The sequence below is a fragment of the Gracilinanus agilis genome, chromosome 5 (assembly GCF_016433145.1).
Source record: "Gracilinanus agilis isolate LMUSP501 chromosome 5, AgileGrace, whole genome shotgun sequence".
NCBI classification, from domain to species: domain Eukaryota; kingdom Metazoa; phylum Chordata; class Mammalia; order Didelphimorphia; family Didelphidae; genus Gracilinanus; species Gracilinanus agilis.
The window spans coordinates 232,181,559-232,201,495 of record NC_058134.1 but is presented as its reverse complement, the minus strand read 5'-3'; the positions used below and the strand labels follow the sequence as shown (position 1 = coordinate 232,201,495).

General features: G+C 39.9%; 1 protein-coding gene across 1 annotated transcript in view; it reads right to left on the bottom strand.

Annotated features, from left to right (window-relative positions):
* The window catches only part of ANKS1B (ankyrin repeat and sterile alpha motif domain containing 1B), a 1,330,035-nt gene that overhangs the window by 67,023 nt on the left and 1,243,075 nt on the right, over positions 1-19,937 (bottom strand). Inside the window, exons 21-23 of the mRNA XM_044679159.1 lie at positions 19,128-19,199; positions 10,122-10,250; positions 6,384-6,455 (exon numbers count right to left, since the gene is read on the bottom strand). Of these exons, the coding sequence (XP_044535094.1) occupies positions 6,384-6,455; positions 10,122-10,250; positions 19,128-19,199 (273 nt within the window). The remainder of the gene's footprint in view (positions 1-6,383; positions 6,456-10,121; positions 10,251-19,127; positions 19,200-19,937) is intronic.

The window sequence follows — 19,937 nt, the reverse complement described above, 5'->3', positions numbered from 1 at the left end:
TAAGCAGACATGTGATGTTTGTTTTGAAGACCTCCAAGGAGGGGGAGCCTGTTTCCCAGGCTACTCAAGCCATGTTAGGTCTGATTTAATTGCTAGATTTTCTTTTTCAGACCTATATTTTCAATTCTGACCTATTGTTTGTTCTACTTTTGTCCTTGGGGCAGCTAAGTGGCAGTGGATAGAGTGCCAGATCTGGAGTCAGAAAGGCTCATTTTTTTTTTGCCTTCAAATCTGGCCTCAGACACTTACTTCCTAGCTGTGTGACCCTGAGCAAGTCACTTAACCTTATTTGCCTCAGTTTCCTCATCTGTCAAATGAGACAGAGAAGGAAATGGCAAACCACTCCAATTATCTCTGTCAGGAAAACCCCAAATGGAGTCGTGAAGAGTTAGACATGACTAAAAAAAAATTCAACAATAAGTTCTACCTTCTAGGGACTGGTAGACTAAGTAGAATCCTTTTTTCAAACACTTGAAAATAGCTGTGTCTCCTTGAGTCTTCTTTTAAGATCATGCATCCTCAGTTCCTTCCTCTATCCCTCATGACATAGTCTCAAGCCTGATTGTCCTCCTCTAGACGTTGGCATCATCCATCATAGAATGTGGTACCCAGACTTGGACCTATTGCTCCAAATGTGGTCTGACCAGGGCAGTGGGCAGCAGGACGATTGTGACCCTTGTCTTAACACAACCAAAAATCAGGTTAGCTGCCTTATCCCAACCATTGACTCATCTGGAGTTTCTCAGACCATTAGAATCTTCAGGGCTGTTTCCAAACTCCTCTTATGAGAGTTCTCCACAACTGAATAGCAGCCTAACTTGGAGAGCCTCAGGGTATAGTGGATTTGGACCCAGAAAACTCCAGGCTTAGGTTCTGCTACATGCTGGCTGTGGGACTCTAGGCATTTCTCTGATCAATGAAGCTCTCCATGCTTCCAGTCAACTCTTCATGATTATAAACTGAGAGAAGGTACTGATCTGCATCCGTGAAGGGGTTTTTCTCATTTGGGGGTTTCTTATCCCTCTTTCTACCTTCTCGACTCTTTGTCCCATCATCCCCTTTGTTTAATTCATTACATTGCACCCAAAGTGGATCATCCACTCTTCCAAGGACACCTCCTTCACCTTCCTACCGAGGTACCTTTGTTGACATAATAATAACAATAGCTAGTATTTATCTAACACTTTAAATTTTGCAAATGTATTATCTCATTGGATCCTCACAACAATCTTTTAGTATCTCCATTTTACAAATGAGGAAACTGAGGCTCAGACAGCTTAAACAAATTACTCAGGGTCCCATGTATGTCTTTAAGGCAGGATTTGGACTCAGACTTTTCTGCCTCCAGGTTTGTCACTGTGTCATGTAACTGCTACTAACATGGTTGCTCGTGTCTTTTGCCACCCCCCACCCTGATTTCAATCTGTCCCTTTTTGTATTTAACTTATTTTACTCTATAATAATTATGAGCAGACTTGATGGATGCTCTGGAAAACTGAATTTTAGAGAAAACAAGTATAGTATCTATTTTACAGTATCATTTTAGGTGTGTGGGTCAGTGGTAAAAATCCTGGTGCTGGAGTTGGAGAACCTGGGTTCAAATTCTATTTCTGATGCTAACTACTGTGTAACTTTGGGCAAGTCATTACTTAACATCCCTGAACCTCAGTTTCCTCCTTTGTAGCACGAGAGCCTCTACCTCTGTGTTCCTTAGAGTATGGGCAAGTCTCTTCTCTTTTGTGGGTCTAAATATTCATTATTATATTTTCATATAATATATATTATATATCCCTTATATGTAAATGAAGGTATTTTTAACAGAAGGCACCTACTATTCTTTATAACTCTGTATCTAAGATCTCATAAGTCATCTAGACTAAGGGTCATGCAGCTTGCAATGGAACCAGATAAAAACATTTATAAATAGAAATATAATTGTTGTTGTTCAGTCATTTTCAGTCATGTCTGCCTCTTCATGACCCCATTTGGGTTTTCTTGGCAGAGACACTGGAGTGGTTTGCCATTTCTTTCTAGAGCTCATTTTTCAGAGGAGGAAACTGAGGTCAACAGGGTGAAGTGACTTGCTCAGGGTCATTCAGCTAGTCAGTGTCTGAGGCTGGATTTGAATTCCAGTCTTCCTGACTCCAGAAACTCTATCCATTGTACCACTTAGCATGAACACAATGCAAATGGCGAGTGAACTGGAAGCCAATGCTCCCTGCCTTCATGGGCTTGGGAAGGTTTCCATGAATATTATGACTTCCCTGTCCCCACTTTCTCCCATCTCCAATCTATCCTCTATCCAAGAATATTCCTAACACTCAGGTCTGGCCTTGACGTGCCCTTGCTCAAGAAAATTCACTAGTTTTCAATGACTAATTGATCAAATACAAAAACCTTGCTGATTTGGCATCTTAAGTGTCATATTTTGACACGTGTTCTAATTTCCTCCTAAAATCAATTTGTACTTTGAATGTATTTGACATTTACTCATCTTATATACACAATCTCCTTAAGAGGAAGGACTATTTCATTCTTTGTACTTATACCCATAACGCCTGGCACATACAAGGTGGTTAATAAATGCTCATTAATTAATTGCTTGCTTACATAGCTAAGAGGCATTATGGACTAATGGTTAGAGAGCCAGCCTCCAAGTCAGGAAAACCTAAGATGAAGCCTATGTACACTCATATGTACTGGCTATATAGCCTGGGCAAGTCACAATCTCTTAGAGCTCTGGAGGGCAGCCGGATAGCACAACGGATAGCGTACCACCAAGCCTGGAATCGGGAAGACTTGGGTTCAAATCTGGCCTCAGATACTTCCTAGTTGTGTGACTTTGGGCAAGTCACTTAAACCCTCATTGTCTTGCCCTTGCTGCTCTTCTGCCTTGGAACCAATATTTAGTATCCAGTCTAAAACTAAAGGTTTAAAAAAAAAAAGACTAGAAATTGTCTGGCTGGTAAAATTAGCAACAGAAGAAGAAATTTCCTCATCAAGAGTTCCCTATACAAATGAAATCAGAAGTTCATCTCATAAATGCACATGCTATTTTTCTCTTATAGAATGTAAGCTCCTTGTGGGCAAGGACTGTTTCGTGTGTGTGTGTTTTTCTATCTCCAGTGCTTGGCATACAATAGGCACTTAATAAATATTTTTTGAATTGATTAAAACCACAGCTTTTGCATCTGCTGGCCCTGAAATGAGTGAGTGAATTAAGAGTTGCAGATAGTCCAAGAAGCAATAAATACACCTCCTATTTTCATGCAAACAATTCATAACAAAAGGGAGGGCTGAAAACCAGAAAATTCATGCTGGAGCACAAGAATGATTTCTAAATAGACTGCCTTTCCCCAGCTCTCAATTTCAGCATCAGAATAGTATTTAACTATATTGTACTCCATGGAGACCATTAAAACCTCTTTGCTTCTGCTATTAGAAATGGATTTCAGAAGCATTCAGTTCCAAGAAATTAATTGAAATCTGAATCACAGATTTGATGTCTTTTAAATACAATGTGCACCGTGAATTCTTTATAATGATTGTGATGCCCCCAAATCTGATTGCAGTCAGATAATTTTGTTATGAATACTGAACAGAAGTGCGAAGTTTTCTTGGACCAGTATGTAAATATCCCTGAAATGATTAGTAAGCTTTAAGGACTGAAAACCCCAAAGCATTAAGGTCATTCTTTCCATTTCTGCACAGTTCTTCATTTTCATATACGTCTCATCAATCAGTCATGGGATTTAATTTTATTATACGTTGAGCTCTGTGTTTTTGGAGGGGAGCTATGATTTCATTGACATCAGGAACTCTTGGGGGAGAATCTTCCTTTACTCTTCATATAATATTAATAATGGTCAACATTCATTTAGTGCTTTAAGGTCAGCAAAGCACGCTTTATATCTATTTTCTCATTTGTTCATAGGATCAAAGATTTGGAGCTCCTGACTCTCTGGAGCTGCATCCCAGAAGATGCACCCTCTCCTTCATCCCTGCCCTGATTGGTGAGTTTCTCTCAGAACCTTCATTTTAAGGAAAAGCCCAGGCCAGCTCTGCTTCTGGCTCTCCAGACTTTTCCCAAATGCCCTCATGCAGGTACCTTCTCTTTGGCTCCTCAATTTCCTCCCTCCATTTTATAGTTGTTTTTTTTCTCCCATCAGAATATAATTTCTTTGAGGGCAAAACTCTTTTTTTGCTTAAATTTGTATTCTTATTGGTGTCAAGTTGTTTCAGTCTTGTTTGTGACCCCCATTTGGGGGTTTTCTTGGCAGAGATACTGGAGTGATTTGCCATTTCTTTCTTTTTTTTGTCAACCTTTACCTTCTGTCTTAGAATTGATACTATGCATTGGATCTAAGGCAGAGAGTGGTAAGGATTAGGCAATGGGGGTGAAATGACTTCCTCAGGGCCACAGAGCTAGGAAGTGTCTGTAGCCAGCTATTTCTAAAGCTCGTTTTACAGGTGAGGAACCAGAGGTAAACAGGGTTAAGTGACTTGCTCAGGGTCACACAGCTACAAAGTATCAGAGGCTGGATTTGAACTCACGAAGATGAGTCTTCCTGATTCCAAGTTCAATGTTTTATCCAGTGCACCACTGAACTGTACGTCTCCTTTGAGTGTTGTCTGGGGGGCACTGAGAAGCTGGGACTCACCCAGGGTGATACGGCCAATTTGGGCAAAGGTAGATCTTTGATCCTAGGTCTTCCCGACTCTCAGGCTGGCATTCTCTCTATTGTTCTTAGCTCTAGACTTAAGAATCCTGGAATTCAATTCGATCTCTTAAACATCTACTTAAGCCACGTGTTGGGAACATAGAGACAAGTATGAAAGGGTCCCTGCCTTTAAGAAGCTTATATTCAGCTTAGGGAAAATAACATGGACAAAGGAGAAGCAAATCCAAAATGAGGGCAGGAAGAAACTCCAGCCTTACCTATTCTAAGTCCCAAGTTTTAAAGAGAAAAGAGAAGTGAGGTCCAGCACCTGGTTCAAAGCTACTAACAAGGGGCAGAGCTAAGATTAGATCAGAGTTATCGAGCTGCTCCAGGTCCAAGACTTTTTACATCAGAGTCACAGCAGCTGGCAAAAAAAGATATTTATGGACAATTCAGCCTCTAATTCTCCCAGTAGAAAAGCTCTTCTGTTTAGAAAGCCAGAATACAATGGAGCCCATAACAGAGCACCTCTCTGATTCAGGTTCCCTAGAGCTTTCTGCTAGAGAGAGAAGGTAAATAGTAAATCAGGCATATCACACAGAAGAGGAAAGTTTTCTTGGTACAATGGGAAGAGCATTGGGTTTGAAGTCCGAGGACGTTAGTTCAAATTTTGAATCTGCAGTTTATGACCATCACTGAGTCCCTTTCCCCTCTGAGTCTCAGTTTGCTCATTCATAAAATGGGGAGGGGAAGGTGGAGATTGGACAAGGTGACCGCTATGATCCCTTCCAGCTCTAAATCAAACTCATGCAGCTTGTCGGGATACATGATGGATATTTAATAAATCATTGAAAATTAGTTCCAACTAATAGGAACTTGTAAAAAAAAATGGCATCTTATTAAACTGGGTAGGTTCATAGTCTCAGAGGTCTAGAGCTGAAGAGAACCTTGGAAGCCCTGGAGTTCAAACCTCCCCCTCTCCCCATTTTACAGATTAGAAAACTGAATCACATGCAGGATATGTGACTTGCCCGAAGCAGCAAGCATCCGAGGTGGGATTTCAATCCATTGTCTCTAGCTTCAGAACCAGAGTGGGTTACACTGTACCCATAACATATACAATCTAAGATTATAGATCTAGAGCTGGAAGGAGCTATTGAAGCCCTCTTGCCCAACTCCCTCGTTTTATAGATAAGGAAACTGAGACCCAGGATGGGGAATGGGATTTGCCTAAGGTCACAAAAGTTGTGAGATACATATTCAGGATTTGAACTTAGATCCTCCAACTATAAACTCAGTTCTCTTCCCATTGCACCTTGAATGGGCAAATCTCTTTAAGAAATTTTGAGTCTAAGTCCTAGAGTTCTTAGATTCAAATCTGGCCTTAAATATTTCCTAGCTGAGTGATCCTGGATAAGTCATCTAATCTCAATTACCTAGTCCTTACTGTTCTACCTTAGAATGGATACTTAGAATTGATGCTATGATGGAAGATAAGGGTTTAAAAATAAAAAAGGAAAAAGAGAAGCTTTGAGTCTAGAAGTCAATGAAAAGAAGCTTTCTCACCAACATTAGAAAGGCCTGAAGTAGGCGTGGATGGTCCCAAATGCCCAGTGCAATTTTAGCACCTTAATAGATGAAGGCAACTCCAATTTCAGAAGTTTTCCTTTCTACAGGAGCATTTACTATTGGCTTTTATATAGAAATGGATGGCTGACTTACCCTCATTTTTGCACACGCATCCTGTGTCGATTCTGTCCCTCGAAGTTCTTTAATCAGCATAGAACCTAAATACTGAAACAAAGCAAAAATTCCATTGTCTGGTGTTGTCCAATAACCAATAGTCAAGGCAACCAGTCAATCAACTGATCAAAAAAAGTATTACATGAGTGCCTGCTATGTGCAGGGGAAACAAAGATGAGATTGAGACAAGGAGCTAACATTCGGCTGGGATATATTCACGGATAAAGGAAGAAATGCAAGACACTCGTGGCATCACAGGAATGCCTGGAATGGATCTCAGAGAACATCCAGTCCACTTTCCTGAAAGTCATACCCATCTCTGTGTCAGCATCAACCCAAAGGGATGGTTGTGGTGTTCAGGAAAGTCCTTTTAAAAGAGGGAACCAGAATGGATCTTTGTGGGAAGTTGGGGTTCCGAGAAGAAAACAGATATTTTCCTAACTGGAGTGATTAAAAAAGAAACCATCTCTCTAAAGAAAAACAGGGACTACCTTCCTGACCCCAATGGGATAAACTTCTTTTTTTTTTTTTTTTAGCGTAAAAACAACTTCTTCAAAACTAACAGTAAGAAGTCATACCAAATAGATGCATTTTGAAGAGAAAGTCAACCACTTTAGGATTTTTTTTTTTTTAATAAACCCTTGTACTTCGGTGTATTGTCTCATAGGTGGAAGATTGGTAAGGGTGAGCAATGGGGGTCAAGTGACTTGCCCAGGGTCACACAGCTGGGAAGTGGCTGAGGCCGGGTTTGAACCTAGGACCTCCTGTCTCTAGGCCTGACTCTCACTCCACTGAGCTACCCAGCTGCCCCAGTCACCCACTTTAGAAGAGGCTCTATGGCCTGCCACTTGTTCTCCAAAAAAACCCCCGACCAAAACAAAACTACAGCATTCACTTGATGTCATCTAACAATTGAACTGCAAAATGGAGCATCTAAAAATGTGTCCCGTCCCCTTCTTTTTCTGATGTAGCAATGTCTGTAAAAATAAATAATCCCAGCATTCTCCCTATAATTGCAGGGCTGTATGTTCCCAGCAGCTGAGAAACCCTGCAATGCACAGCCCGTTTGGGTGATTCAGTTGCCTAGGTAATTATTTTAGGCAGAGACCATTCTTTGGGGAAGAGGGACCCTTTTCATTCACAGCTGCAGGCACTGGGGTTCACCCACCTGAATGAATGTGAGGAGGGGGAAATTGGGCTCCCTGGGGTTTCAGGGCAGAGAAAATTGAACTGAGGAAGTTCAGCCTAATTCCTCTTCTGGAAACTTCGACGTAGTAGACAATGAATGGAGCAGGGACAGGACACAGAAGGATTGATCAATTATTTTTAGAGGATTGTGCCCAAAAAAAATCCTGATTTGGAGTGAAGAACTGGGTTCAAATTCTTCACCCAGTTCCTAGTTCCCTTGTCACCTTGTCCAAATCACTTCACATTCCTGGACTTTAATTTCTTTAATTGTAAAATAAGGATATTGTACTTGGTGGTCTTTGAGGTCCTTTCTAGTTCACAGATTTAGAACTAAAGGGGCCTGGGAGCTCATTTCCTCCAACTTGATTGTTTTCTATAAGTGGAAAGTAAAGACTGGTAAATTATCTTACTTGAGGTCACAGACATATTAAATATCAGGGATTGATTTTGAACTTGGGTGCTTTGACTCCACTTTCAGCACTCTTACCCACTGGACTATATCCCAACCAAAAACAACATGGCAGATTCAGTAGAAAAAAATCATCTTAACTATATACCCATTTAGGGACAGCTAGGTGGCTAAGTGAATAGAGTGCTGGGCCTGGAGTCAGGGGAAGACCTGAGTTCAAATCATGCCTCTGACATGTACTAGCTGTATGACCCTGGGCAACTCATTTAACCTTTATTTGCCTTAATCTATCAGAGAAGGAAATGGCAGCCTACTCCAGTATCTTTGCCAAGAAAACCTCATGGACAGTATGGTCCACAGGCTCAACTGAACAACTGAAGCACAACAAATATATTCATTTCGCCAAGATAACACGTAGGATCAGAGGTCTGGATAGGGAAGGGATCTCAAAAGCCATCTGGCCCAATCTCCTTATTTTATAGATGAAGAATAGAAGCTCAAGGTCACACAGGTAGGAATCACCTGAATATGGATTTAAACTCAGGTCCTGCTAAAAAGGCTGCGCATGGCGCTATGCCAGCAGATACCTCTCTATGAGACACAGCATTGGAATCGCCCCAGAGTTTTGAGATAGCTTTATGCTGGGATCATAAGGGAGGAAATGATCTAAGGGATGGCTAAATTGCCACCAGGAGCATGGAATCCAAATGGAATAAAGGGAGAGTTGGCCAAGGAAAACCTTTATCTTTTAGGTTAAATGGAAAGTTTTCCTAATTGAGCCAAGGAAGCAAGTTGCAGAGGGTTTGGCCACAACTTGTACTGTAGTCATGGAAACTATCAAATGCCTCAATGCCTGCCATCGCTTTTGTAAATCTACCTGTATATATGACTCATAAACTTCTGCTGAATATAACTAATTCCCCCACCTTACAGAATAATAATAATAATAATAATAATAATAACCAGAATGTTGTAATGAGGAAATTATATGCTGAGACTGATAGTCTCCAGTTTTTAAGGGAGCTGGTGGATTTGAGTAGAGATGCACATATGTTGAAGCTGGGTATCCATTAGTGCCAATAATAAATCACCCCTGAAAGTGGTTGCATAATTAACACTCCATATTTCCATTAGGCTGGAACCAATGACTGTGTCTTACATAAAAACAACTTTGGTACAAATCTGAAAAAAAGCAATCACTCCATGTGTGTAAATAGAATTTTGTACCCTTGGAATGATTTCATCTCCCAGCATCCCTTTCTTCTTTCATCCACACAACTTTATCGATAAAGTGTATGTAACATGGGGATAAAAGAGGAAAGGGATGCTGGGAGATGAAATCCAAGTGTACAAAATTCTATTTACACACATGGAACTCATTAGTTGCACTTATTGGTGCAAATACCTAACTGTATTTATTCTACCCCACACTCCCACCCTAGTCTTTCCTAATCCTCAGAAAATGTGTCACTTTTAGGACTTTAAGAACACAAAGTGAGGAAGCAAAGGAATACTGTGGACTTTGGTGATTAAATGTTTTAAAGATTCAGTCTTAGTATGGCAATTATTTTATGTTAAAGACTTTTTATAGGAAGGGAGGGAGGAAGAAAAGAAGACTAGGAGAGAATAGAGGAAGGTGTATGAGAGAAAGGAAGAGAGAGGAAAGGATGGAGGAAATAAGTTAGAAAAGGGAGGAAGAAAGAAAGGAAGGTAATAAAAAGTTAGAGGGGAGTAGGGAGGGAGGAAGAAAGAGAGGGAGGAAGAAAGAAAGGAAGGTAATAACAATTAGAAGAGAAGGCAGGGAAGGGAAGAAGAAAGAATAGGGAAAAAAGGAAGTCAATAAAAGATAGAATGAGAGGCAGGAAGAAAGGCTGGAAGAAAAGGAAGGAAGGTAATAAAAAGAAAAGAAAGAAATGGAGGAAGGTAAGAAGTATGGAGGGGAAAAAAAGGGGAGCTGGAAAGTGAATAAAAGGGAGACCAAGGAAGGGAGATTCTGAAGAACAAATTTGAAGATCAGCATTACCCCAACCCAAATCCAACCCCAATCTTTCCCTGAGGAACATGCAATATACATTCTACCCCTATTTGGTTATTTAAATATGGAACTTAGCAGGACTTACAAAAGCTTTATAATCACACGACTGGAAGATGAGTTTCTCTGGGTGATGCTGCCAGTACTGGACCGGTGTTGACGCTGTGGCTTCATTAGGTGGTCTCAAGGTAATGGAAGGCTCTCCCCAGTCTCCTGTCTGAAAATCATATTTATACTCAAGGTAATATAAGCAGCAGGTGAGGTCATGATGCTTATTTCCTGTCTACAGCTTCAGCTTGCTATGTCCATGCACTACATACATGCATGCTGTGGTGGTGGTGGTGGTGGTGGTGTGTAGACATACAAACTATAGGTTGCCAATGACTGCCTACCTCTGCCTAACTAACATTCCACATTCCCAATGTTTCATTAACCTTGAGGTGCAAGTGGCGTGTGAATCGTTTTAGCTTTAGAATCTAAAACTGAAACCTTGAAAATAAAATGTAAACATCTGACCGGTTCAGTAAGTAATTCAGAAATTAAAACATTTAAACAGAAAATGAAGACATACATAGATGATCAACTAAGTCTACCAACAGAAAAGAAAATTGAGTGTTTGAAAGCATTTTGGAGTCGAATATATCATAAAATTTATTTCACAATGTGTTTACATCCAGGATGCTTATGTTCCATAATCGTCAAGCCCCTTGTTTGATCCTGACTGCCAATCACTTGACATCTCTGGAGGCAAGGTGCTGCTTAAGTCAAGGAACTAAACAAATTTGAAAAGGGAAGTGACATGGAAGGGTGACGGCTAACATCCCACCTCGGAATCCAACTCCATTAAAGTCATAACCCTTTTGCTGCTCTCTTGACTGGCATAATTGCTTCCCCTTAGAAGACCTTAAAGCACAAATAACATTCAAAATGTCAAAAGCCGTGTCTGGCCCACTTAAGCGTGTACCTGTGTGTGAGGAACGGAATTGGCAATTACAAGTCTATGGCTCTCTCTCGAGATTCTGAGTGTGGATGCTTCCCTGCCCCCTCTCCCTCCCTGGCTTGCCCCTGCCCCAAGCACACGTGCATTCCCTCATTTCATTGGCATCCTTTTTCTGTGCATTTACCTGTTACCGTAATTGACCAGTGAAATAATCGGCAAATTCAAATGCCCATGTGGGTGTTTCTTCTGGAGTGTGTCTCTGTGGGTGGGCACCAATAGCATTCCTGCAGATAATTGTACATCCTTCCCTGGTGGAGATGTTGCCTATTTTGTCTTTTATTTATTTATTTGTTTTTCTGCTCAGATGGGCATAACCAAGAGTAAATCTTTGGAGCGTGACTAGGAAATGATGACTTTTTAAACAAAATAAGATTGGTTGTGGGTTAGATTCTGGAATCCAATTTCCTCCCTCGCCCTCCCTCAAAATAACAGAAAATTAAAACCCCATCTCTGTAGGAGGTGGAGGCCAAAAGCCCTTGGGAAGTCAGTGAGAGAGCAAAGCCCTGAAACTCCTAATGAAATGAAGCTTTGGTGAGGAATCAATTTGAGTGGGGGCAAATTAGAGAAACAAAATGGTCTCACAGTACAAAGACCTGGCAGGAAATAAAAGCAGCCTTTATTACAGATTACAAATTTGTGCTTGGGGACAAATGACTGTCTTCACAAGGCTTTATCTTATAGTAGAACAGGGCAGCCTCCTTTAGGAAGAGCATCTAATTTGTCTTTATACCTTCCTCCACAATGGCTGGCACAGAGCCTTATGAGTGAGTGGAAGGATCCCCATCTATGTTTGTCTTAAAGAGTGCTCTGGCACCATTACCATTCTGTGGGAGTCAGACTCGGCTACTGCTAACTTCCTTAAATTCTTCCCCAGGACATTGCCAGTGGTGGAAAGAGGCCAGGCAAAGACACAGCTTCTGCTCCTGGAAAACCCCAGTTCATCCTGAAGTCCCCCCAAAAGGTGACTATCATTCTATGAAGACTGGGTCATATACTTTGTCAAATGGGGAGGATCTCCAACACATCTAGGGTTGAAGAGCTATTATTTATTTGGAAATATTCTGCATGCATTAAAAACAATACTACTTGAGTGGCTCTTGGTTACCTCCTTGGGGCTTTCCCCAGCTTCAAATAGCCAGTTCTGTCTTTTCTTGTTGCTTCTTTTCTCTCACTAATTCTTCTTCTCTCTCTACTACTTAGACAATTCCACTCCTTTCATATCTGCTCTGGTTTCCCACTTTCCATCTGCAGTTGACTTTCCTCCAGATGCTACTTCCTTTAATGATTATCTGTTTTTTGACTCCTTCCTAATTGGTTTTGACTCTTTATAATAAAGCTTCTTTTTTGATGTGAGACTTTTCTGTTTGGAAAAACATTAATGAATGATCGCAGTAGTCTCTGATATTCTATTTCCCTCTGACATCTTCACTGAGGAATCTTTCCCTCTCATACTTTTGGATTATTATCACTTAGGAAATCTTCTGCCTTATCTTTATTTCAACTGGTCGGAAATAACTGCCCCAGAAAGTGAGTAGAATTAAAATAATGTATCAAAATCTTTTTGGACGGAGGAGTGGTGACCTTTGAATGGTGAGAGCTCCTGGTACTTAGAACGAGGCCACAGTGACTTTTTCAAAATCCCAGGACTCCTGAGATTTCCAATCACCTCCCTCTCCCCCAAACCCCAGAATGAACCACAAGTATGATACAATACTACAAAGATAATACGACACTGCCACAAAACAACGGAAGTTTGCACGTCACTCTGTCGAATGACACAAAAGGGAGATCCAGGGAATTCAGTGAAGCGGCCAAAGAGCAGTCCCAGATTCTGTTGATGCATTTTCCTCAAACCAAGCACCCACTTTGGATTCTAGCTTAACAGGACAGCTGAAGAACCTTCTTTCCCTTGCACAAACCCAGTCAGACAGAGCAAGGATTTGGGGTGGGGGTTTGGGCTATCGGCGAGAGAATGCAGAGGGAGTTTGGGGGATTTGAGGCATGTTAGTATGTTAAACGTGCAGAGAAGATGCAAACCCATGACGTAAATTTTTTAGTTAGCCCAGGCACTTTCAGGAGAGCTAGAGTCAGAGGGAAACCCTCACACAAAGCAGAATTGCAGCCAAACACGGTTCCAAATGTGACGGACTTCATGAACACAAGGAATTAACGGTGACTTTGAGACGAGCAAGCACTACCTTCTAGGGCACGTCCTCATGGAAACCACCTCAGGCTACTGGCCTGGTATTTGTGGAAAGCAGTGGCCCAATGTGTCTGTGTGCAAGACAAAGCTCTTTTCTGATAAGATCACTGGTGGCTCCTGTAGGAATTGCCAGCAAAATCAACTCCTAATTCTGGGTTTAAATCAGGGAAGATGCCCACCTAGGACCTTTATGATAAATATGAGAAGCCTACGGTTGAGAACTGAGAGGCACCTTAGAAGTTACCTAATACAGCCCTTTCATTGTACATAAGAGGAGGCTGCTGTCTCAGAGGCGAAGGGACCTGCCCAAGGTCATAAAGACAACACGTGGCAGAACTAGGATTGGTCTTCTGCCTCAAAATTCAGCATGCTTTCTAGCAGACCAAGAGAAAGGCCTGGATTTTTATGGCAAGTGACAAGGGAGAAAAGAGGGATGGAGGGAGGAGTGAGAAAAAAAGGGGAGAATAAAAGGGCAAGGAAGAATGAGCATCCCTTTTCTATTTCTTTGTTTTCCTGAAACTATGCCCCAACCCAGAGGTTTAAAAATTCCTCCATGGGGTCTGAATCTGCATTTCTGGAAATAGAAACTTTGTTAGTTTGTTAGTGCTATTTTCAGAAGTATATATTCAACTGAGTAAAGAGGGGAAAAAAACGGGTTTGTTTAAGATAGAATTCATAGAAATTTGTTTTCTTCCTAGAAATTCATTGACTGTTTTTTTTTTTTTTAATGACCCTACCTCTAAGAGCACCCAGAAGCCTCTTTCTTTCTAATGGGGATTCTCTTCCTCTCTCTCTTTCTTTCATTAATTTGCTACTGGTTGTGGGCTTCCAACCACTTGATAATTGAAGCACTTGTACTAGGTGGTTTGCCCTTGATATTGAGAGAGCTAATGCTACTCTCTGGTCTGAGTGTAAGGAGAAAGGAGTTTCCAGAGCAAGAGCATCCTGTCGCAGAAGCCCAAGGTCACATCTTTGTCCAGGGTCTCCAAAGGCCTGGAGAAAAGGAGTGGAGCCAAGATAGTGGCTTAGGAGCAGCAAAAGCTGAAACCACTCTGACTATCCTTCCAAATCCAAAAGCCTGGAGGTTGTCTTTAAGGAGAAAGGGTCCAAGAGAGTAAATAAGAGAGAAGCAAGAGATGCTAAGGCGGAAACAAATCTCGAATTCCCAAAGGCCTGATAGGTAACAGGTGTGAGGAGAATTAGTTTCACACCCTATGTAGGACCAACATTCTCTGAAGTTTTGCAAATCAAAAAAGAAGTAAAGTCATTCACGACACATTTTGGTAAGCTCTTTGGGAAAAAAAAAGTCAAGTAAGTCCAGAAAATCTCAATATTAGAAATTGGGTGTTCCAAAAGTCTTCGCACAGTTTAAACTTAGGTTAGTATATTTAAACGTCATGATTATCTTTCATGGAGATACAGCAAAGGGCAGTCATGTCAATATTTATTTGAAATTATAGGAGTTGAATTAGTTAACATAAGGCCCATCTTTACTGCCTTACTCTTAAATAAAGGTCTGAATAATTTACAGATTTCTATAGTGTTAGAAGTCTTCATGAGTTCAACTCCGGCTTCAGACACTTACTAGCTATATGACCTCTGGATTAGTCACTTAGCCCTGTTTGCCTCAGTTTCCTCATCTGTAAAATGAGCCAGAGAAGGTAATGGCAAACCTCTCCAGTTTCTTTGCATAGAAAACCCCAATTGGGGTCACCAAGAGTTGGACAAGATTGAAAAACAACTGAAACCAATAGTGTTAGAAGTAATTACATGTAATTGTAGACTGTAAGCTTCTTGAGGGCAGGGCTTTTTGTCTCTCTCTCTTTTTGTCTTTGAATATCCAGTACTTGGTACAGTGCCTGGCTCATAGTGGTATTTATAAACACTTGTTGATTAATGGCAATTAAGAGAATTCTCATCAAATCCCATGAAGTTAAAAGGGCTTTTACTAGTCAGACACACCTATCTGTTTCAGTCTGGGACAACAATAATGTAGGGAAAATAGGACGTGTCTTATAGTCCAGAGGCTTCAAGCTCCCACAGTAGTAAGCCACTTGCAAAACTCCTACACGTGGCTAGAATTAGATTAAAATGTAACCAGGAAATAGTTAACAAGATAATTAAAAATACAATATAGCCTACATAATGTGAATTTGTGATTTTCAAAGTCAATATGTGACTTTGTTTTTATTGAGCTTGACACCACTTAAAATTAAGTCACTTAAAATTAAAATATTTATTTTATTTATTTATTATTTTAATCTAGACCTATTTCTTTGGAAAGGGACAGGGAAAAGAAGGAATCAACATCGAGTGAATGCCTATTATGGGCCAGGCACTGTACTAAAAGCTTTACAAGCATTATCTCATTTGATCTAGGGAATTCTCAGTAAGACATTCCTAATACCAAGGCAGGTCAGCACCTCTTGGCAAAGTATTGCCAGGATCAAGAGACTTACCCAGAACCACAAAGCCAATATAAGTCAGAACTGGGATCTTAAACCCGGTCTTCCTATCGTTGAGGTCAATTCTCTGTCTTCTAGACCATGGCTGCCTCCATGGTGGTGGTGTTATGAACTCTGTAATTGTTTGTTTAATTTCTATTTCTCTTTGTTTTTCATACAGAACCTTGGAGCTGTTCCAAGGAAAGAAGACTATAAAAGGAGAAGCAGACCTTGATAATCTCCTAAAACTTTAAATGTAATGAAAAATGGTGGCATCCCCAAATCATTGGGAAATTTCATGAGAGTCTTAGCTTGTCTGATACAGTAGCTCAACAAGTATTCACAAGATGCATCTTACTGCACCAAATGTTAGAGATAAAAGGATGAGATAGCTGTGACTAGCCTGCATTATGTAACCCAGTCTTCGGCTTTCCTTCATACCTGCTGTGGGTAAATGTAAAAGCCGTGCAGGATTGTGCTTGGGCTGCCAGGACCACAGGGACATGAATTTCATATAAGTCAGGAGATAGAAACACAGGCTAGTTCTTGTAGGAAGGAACCACAGGGTGATAGCATCATAGAACTGGACTTCAGAGGCCATTGAGTCTAACCCCTCTTTTTATAGATGGGGAAACTGAGGCCCAGGTAAATCCAGAGCCAGGATTTGAACTTCAAATACAGTGATATTTCTCCTACACATGGATTATGCCTCCAAATCCATACCTATGAGAGGTAGTTAAAAAAATTCATTATTAAAAAGGGAGATTAGCTGGACCATTTTTGTTGGCCTGTGTTGTAGAAACTAAAATAAATTCTGGGATGAAAAATCCTAGATTTTTCTCTCGAAGAAGCCAAATTACAAGTACAACCACAATTACTATTATTTTAAAATCTTGTTCTAAATGCAAAGGGAAACTGAATTGGGGGAATGTTTTACATATGCTAAGATTCACATTCTCTGATTTAAAGAATATACTTAATGACAGCTGCAAGTAATTAAAAACTCTAATTATGTATTAACTTTTCTTAATGAAAAAGAAAAGTAGGAAGCCTTATCAACACCCTCCTTTGATTAGGATTTAATCGATTTTTGTTTCTCTAGCCGCTTTTCAATCTTTCTTCCCTGATTGGTTTTGCCTCTCTACTCTTTGTCTCTCACCTGACCCTTACCCATCTATTCTGTGCTCATTGTAAAACAGTCAACAGAGCACAAATCCTATTACTAGAACATTTTCACAGGAGCTACAATTTTAAGGATTTTGCTTCCAAGGTTTCTAATAAATCTTTGTTGCCTATCAAGCTATACGTGTACATGGCACATACATGATGGTATTCATTTTTGGTATCTCAGGATTTCAAAGGATGCTTTAAATGCATATTTACTTAGATGTATTCTCATATATATATAGTATAAATATAAGAAAATGTATCCCACAAATGTATGGAAATGTAGGCTCTCATGGCCAAAACATAATTTAGCAGTTTTGGGGCCAAAGATTCAGAGCTGGAAGGGACCTTAGCGTTCATTGAATTCAACTCTCTCATTTTACAGATGAGGAAATTGAGGTCCAAAAAGGTTAACTGACTTGCCCTGAGTCACACAGTTGGTAAGTTTACATGTCAAGACTTCTTCACTCCCAAACCAGAGCTATGCTTTTCAGTTAATGCTTTCCCGTCTATATTTTGTAATTACTTGGTATTTATCTGTGTATATACTGTTCCCCTCAAGTGGAAGGTAAGCTTCTTGAAGGCAGGGATTTTTTCTTTCTTTTTGTCTTTGTATCCTCCATGATGAGATGTTTAATAAATACTTGAGGAACAGAATGTAACAGAATTCCTGGTATGAGTCAGACTTATAAGGCATTTAAAAGGAAAGGGTCACTTTTGAAAATTTAAAAGCTTTCCACAATTCATTTAAATTAAGGAGGGACTTCTGAAGGAACCATATCGTTGTTGCCATTCTTTCCATTAGATAGCAATATCAGGCAATGATCATATGCTAGCTAAGAGGACATTACAGAACCCACAAGCCAACAATATCCTTCCCATTTGAAAAACCCATGCATGAAAAAAAAGTATCAGTTAAATACAGCACACTGAGAGAGGGCCTCTCTTAAATGCAGATTAGTGATTCTCAACCAGAATACTGAGGTAGCCTGAGGGTCCAAAATCCTTCCAAATGGCAAATCTACTCATTCCATACTTACAGAACCATTTTCACTCCTTTCCTTGAAGCTCATCACTGGCCTTCCATGCCTTAGGCAATTTTATGAGTTGCCATGGCCAGAAACAAAAAATTATAGGAACATGAGATTTAGAGTTGGAAGGGAACTTGGAGGCCATGAGTTCACCTCATTTTTTACTGATGAGGAAATGGGTTCAGAAAGTAACTTGCCCAAAGTCATATAGGGACAATGAGAAAGACACAGTATTTGAACTTGGGCCTTCTGACTAGAGTAAGTGATTGCTGTAGGTGGATATCCAATCTCTTGGCAATGACCATTCTGAAGTTGGTTAGGTTGGTCTTTGGACAATAGTCCATTTGCCAGGGTTGGAATCAATGCCTTCTTGGCTTGTTAGGATCCACCAAACCTTCTACTCTGTTGCTAAATAAAAGGCACTGACTAGAGCAGGGCCATCATGGAGGCCAACTTCTTCAATAAAACTCCTCTGTGGAAAAATATTAGAAGGATCTAAAAATATTTTAAAATTAAAAAGGAAGAAAATGAACAATATGTTTGATTTCCCATTTCAGATAAAAAGGAACTCTCCCATACTATGAAAAAGTAAATCAGAAAAGTTCTAATGTTAAGTATTTTTGGAGCAAAATGGGTAGAAATTTTACTGACCTCCTATGGTCAGATAAAGCTACTATCACATGTGAAAGGTTGAGAATTACTGTTTAGCTAGGAATTGGCACCTCTGTGGCATATTTTTCTGTTCTTGAACAAACTGCATGAAATTCATACAAATCATCATGCAAATCATACTAAGATTAGTCTGGCTATAAGCAAAGAGCATAGACCTCTGTGCTAGGGCACATCAGACACAAGGGTGGTGGGGATAAGTACCTCATGAAGAGGGAAAAAAATACAAAATGGGAAGGAAGTGGACAAATGGACATATTAGCTTAGTTTTTTTCCACCTTCCCTGCAAAAGCAAGTCAACGCAGACATCGGGAATAAAGATCAAGACCGACATGGGGTAGGTTGTGACTGAAGACTTTAAAAGCTGAGTATACTCTGACTCTGGACATGTTTGTTCCACACCGACGAATTACAAGGCATGATAAATGAAGGCACAGACAAAAAACCTTAGGTATCAGGGGACATTACAAACCATCTGGCACTTTGAGGACATAGCACCTGTAGATAACTGCTCACAACACTTGGCAAGACATCACACGGTGCAAACTGATAAAGAGAACATAACCGTTCATTGTCTTACATTATGAACCTGATGGATCGCTGAGAATGGAAATCCTGCATTCTGGTTGGTCCATATTTCACAGACAGACGACTGCTGATATAAACAGAAAACTATATCTTATCTTGAAAAGAATTCAACATCGACAACTGCCCAAGTGGACTCAAAGAGTATACTAGGAAAATCAACAAAATTGTAAAGAATGACATTTAAACTTATAAATGATTTACATTTTTTGAGTTTTATTAATTTAATTCAAAATCATTTTCTTTTCTAATGAAATTGATTTTTGACTGGTTGATTACATTTCAAGCTAATGAAAAAACCATGATCCTGTCAGAGAGTAACAATTAAGTATAACGTCAGTCTTTGGAAAAGAAAACTGTTGTTTTTCATATTTGCCAAAAGAAATAGGTTTTTTCTTTAAAATCATACAAAGTATATAAATAAAGCCAAAAGCTATCATTTCTAATACAGAAACAATGGAAGTTTTCTTAAGAGAGACAGATAAAATAAGGATGCCTATTGTGCTCTGCTATTATCTGACATATAGAAATGGTAGCTAAAATATTAAGATGAGAGAGATTAAAGTTATCTATATCAGCAGAGAGGAAATGTATCCCTCTTTGCAGATAATTAGAAAACCTCAGAGAATCAGCAAAAAAACCTCTAACAGATGATTTAAAAAGCTTTGGTTACAAAATGAATGAAAAAAACCAAACCATGAGCATTTCTATGCATCACTAACAATAAAAGTCAGGAGGAAAAGTTTGTACAGGAAATTCAATTTAACCAGAAAGGATGACTTTTTCTGGACTCCAGTTGAAGAAA